Below are 4,201 nucleotides of genomic sequence, written 5' to 3' on the forward strand. Positions count from 1 at the left end.
TCATTTGGGAATATCTCGTTTGATGCCTCATGAAATGTAAAGTGAATTTCTGGAATCCCAATCAGAAATGGGACTGGGAAACATCCGGGTTGATCGAAAATTCGATTGACACACTTCCCAGACATTAATCCCTATATCATGTGGGTCATTTAACATGCAGATTTAAAACTCAATCGAAGGAAATCTAATCCAATTTGACAAACTCAATAAGCCACAAGTCATAAGTTAAATTAAAAGCCTGACAATTAGCTATGCAAATGATATATGGGTTCTCAAAACATGACCGAATGCAACCCCATTCATATACTAGTAATATACTTGTTGCAACCCGTAAAACCCATGAATATTTTGAATAAAAATTGCAATAATTACCCGCATGACTGTCAAAAAAGGAAAATCATGTAATCCTTTAAGAAAATCAAAAGTAAACAAATCCGAGATAACTATCTTTCAGTTCGGAGATTTTCGCCTCATTGGGCAATTAAAAACCTAAATGGTTATTCGGGGGAAGAAAAACCGAAATAGGTATGTGTTAAACGTCTTCGAGAGGTTAATCATCAAACTAATTGACGTTGAAGAGGCTCAATTATTTGTAATGCGCAAATTACCATAGGTTATGGGCAGGGACATTCATTTGAGGGATACAGTTGGCCATGTTTCGGTTGACTTGAGTCCCTTTTAAGGCTCCACCTTCTTGGGCAATGATTCAGCTACTTCAAAAAAAAAAAGGTCCCAGCCTAAACTCCGCCCCAGAAAACGAAGCAGACCCAAAACATAAATTCCCAACTCGAGCTACATTGGTTCCCCAAAACGTGTGAAAGAGAGGGAAATACCCATTTTTTGGCTTCCTCTTTTTGCCTGCTGGAGCATAAAACGCTGTTAGGAAATAAGCCACGCCCAACCTTCCCGGATTTATATATGTGTTGACGCGAACCCGGAAAGAAAGACCCATGGAAAAAATAACTATAAAGGCAATGTTCCAGCTGCGCGAGTGGGAGGGAGCGATTCAAGAAAGAGAGAGAGAAAGAACGGCAGAGGAAAGTAGAGTAGTTCCTTCAACAATAGACCTAGACTTCGGAGCTGGAGAAGTAGTCGCTGTAGACGATGACGCAGAACATCCCCCAAAGTGGTGGCTATTCTCTATCACAGTGGAAACACTTGAGACGCACGCCGTAAGATTCGGCTGTGTGATTGTGTGGGTACAGTGCTACACCATTGTGGGTGGAGTTTGAATGTAACTAGAAACTTATCCTGAGATCCTGGGTCGGCATAAAACTTAGCGGTCGGGCACGGATTTTAAAAATAATTTTGGGACTAAGTTTATCATATTTTGAATAAGTTGCATGTATTAATTAGGTATTTAAGATACCATTGCTAATTTAATCCCCCCTAGGAATTATATTATATAATTAACAATCAAGAAATTGTCTTACAGTGAATTGTGCACAATTATCATTCTAACATTTAAAAAAAAAATACATTTTTTTCTATTTCTTTCTATTTGTTTTAATGGTATTTGTAATCAAAAGAAGTTAGATATTTGCATAAATCGAATTATATACAGTAAGATATGACGATGAATGCTCAAAATTAGTTTTACCGTCATAGAAGAGAAAGTTGCAATTGACGTTTCTTATGAAATTGAAAACTAAATGGAGCAGTAAGAATCAGCATGGAAAATGAATAAATTGGTTTATAAACCAACCAATCAAACATTATAAAGGCATCGCAAAGAATATTAAATCAGCATATAATATTCCAAAATGTAAATTCTATAATGGGATTAAAAAAATTTTCCTTTATAAATAATAACAAGGAAATCTTTGTTCGGATATTATTACCAACAGAGCGCCAATTAATAATACTTTAATCCGCAGTAAAATTTGTGTGTATTGTATAAAATGATTTCCACCGAAAACATTCATACCGTATCATACCATATCCGACAGGTTCCGCTCTAATGAAAATAAAAATTGTACGCGAAAAATAAAAAATTAATGGACGAGCCCATTGTTGTCAATATACTGTATATGGGAATCGTCCCGTTAATTTATGAGAGATTGTCATAATTCTTAGTCGGAAGCTTCAGATGCTTGTGTAAACATTTGTAGAGCGCGAGATAAAGAATGATATATCTAGATATGGCAGGTGGGCTTGTCGAAGAGAGAACAAAAATAAATGAGAACTTTTTCCCACTTGCCCATATTTCAAGTGTTGCGGGCTCCCACTCATCGCTCTCTTTTAAATACTCTTTCAGGAGGGAGTTGGATTATTTCAATAACAAAATTAAATCTTAAGCATAATTTTATTTTAATATTTGTATTTCTTAAAAATATCATAACGTTGCGGTTCTCAAAGAAACATGTTATGTTATTGTTGATCAATATTCTGATATTGAAGCATAAAACTTATTAAAATAGAGACTACTTTAACTTGGACAATTAAAAAAAAATCCATGAAACTTGGTAGACTAATGTAATATGCCCTCTTTGACTGTCTTCCTATGTTCATTTGGAGTGCCATAAGATATGGCGGCTATATGATTGATTAATCCTTGGCTGTGTTTCGTACTACAGTCCCAAAGCCTCTTTCATATTTCTTTCTCTGTCAGGCTCCTTGGTGAAAAGCGTTTGTCATGCCCGACGATTTAATACAATTAATATGCTAACTGTACTTCTCGTCGCACACATTTACAACAAAGGCGCAGCCAACAACCTGACAACAACAACGTGCTCACATAAAAAACACGCTTGGCAACAGGCGCAAGGTGGCCCCGCCCCCGCTGGCCAGAAAAAATTGTACTTTTTTGGGAGCTGCGAATGAGGCGATGTCAACAAAAATACCAAAACAAAAAAAAGCCAGTCGGAGAGCAGAAGAGCGAAAGAGGGCCAAAACGAGAGCAGCCACCACCAGAAAACAGAGAGCCAGACGGCAAGAGAGCACCAGGTATAAATAGCCTCGGAGCAGAGCCCCGTACATCCAGTTGGAAATCAGCCAGCGTAGCGAACCCATCTCGAAAGTATCTGTCAGATAAAGCAGAGCGACCTCAGAACCAAGTGAACGAACTCGAAAATACGAAAGCAACGTGCGTGTGCAACAACAAAGAACTAACCCGATAAACATTCATTGTGCCGAGGAGAAAGTCATTGAGTCATCGGCAGTTGTGTAATTCCGAAAGAAGATAGTCCCACAATGGCAGTCGCATTTTTCATACCCGACCAGGACACCTTGCTGCGCGAGGCGGAGCAGAAGGAGCAGCAGATCCTCCGTCTGCGGGAGTCCCAGTGGCGCTTCCTGGCCACCGTTGTCCTGGAAACTCTGCGGCAGTACAGCCCGCGTCTCCCGAAGAGCGGCAGAAAGTCCGGCAAATACCGAAAGCCATCGCAGTAAAAGATTCGAGTAACTACTACGGGAAAAACGAAATAGTCCAGTCCAAAATCCAGAGTACAAAGGAAATAAGCATCAGCCAACCCAGAAACAGTCAAAGCCCAACAGCCGACGGCATTCGATTTATTCAGCAGTCAAGGATTCAGCCACAACAACACCCACCCAATTTTAGTTTACTCATCAAAGCGATTGTGATAATGGTTTTGTTTCTACAAAAAATTTAAGGAAAAAATGAAAAAAAAATCTCAAAAATCTTTTATAAAGCCCCTTTTAAAGACAAAAAAAAGTTTCCTTTAGAAATAATTTACTCGTAAATCCTATTTAAATGAATTACTACTGTAATAGTTTGTAAGATCTTTTGTAAGCACATTTTCCTAAGTTTTTCTTAAGAACAAAACCCAGGAAAGAAGAAAAATGCATCGTAGTTGGCTAAAAATTGCATCAATTTTTTGTCAAACAAAAAGTCAATAAAAAAACATTCAAATATTATAAACAAAAAATTTCAGTATTTTCAATTATCAATGGCAATTTATCGGGCTTTTAACGTCTGCGCATATCACTGAAAAAATGAGGAAAACAATTTATTTTCGTTATTGGTTTCATTTTTGGAAAGAATTTTGCCGACGGCCAAAAAGGAACGTTCTGGAAAATCAATTTTTATTTTGCAGATTAATCGAGATAAATTTTGCTTTTGACGGATCTTGCGATTTAATTGAAATTGTTAGGTTTTCGAAATTTATTTTGCCGACGGCAAAAAGGAACTTTCTGGCAAATCAGATTTATTTCAAATTCTACTTTAAAAGGAGTTCTAATT

General features: G+C 37.4%; 1 protein-coding gene across 1 annotated transcript; it reads left to right on the top strand.

Moving 5' to 3' along the window:
* The first annotated feature begins 2,993 nt into the window (after nucleotides 1-2,993).
* Nucleotides 2,994-3,877, top strand: LOC108099791 (cell death protein rpr). The gene has a single exon (XM_017203420.2). The coding sequence runs from the start codon at nucleotides 3,193-3,195 to the stop codon at nucleotides 3,388-3,390; it is 198 nt and encodes a 65-aa protein (XP_017058909.1). The 5' UTR covers nucleotides 2,994-3,192; the 3' UTR covers nucleotides 3,391-3,877.
* Nucleotides 3,878-4,201: the final 324 nt, after the last annotated feature.

This window comes from Drosophila ficusphila, unplaced genomic scaffold (genome assembly GCF_018152265.1).
Source record: "Drosophila ficusphila isolate 14025-0441.05 unplaced genomic scaffold, ASM1815226v1 contig_106, whole genome shotgun sequence".
NCBI classification, from domain to species: domain Eukaryota; kingdom Metazoa; phylum Arthropoda; class Insecta; order Diptera; family Drosophilidae; genus Drosophila; species Drosophila ficusphila.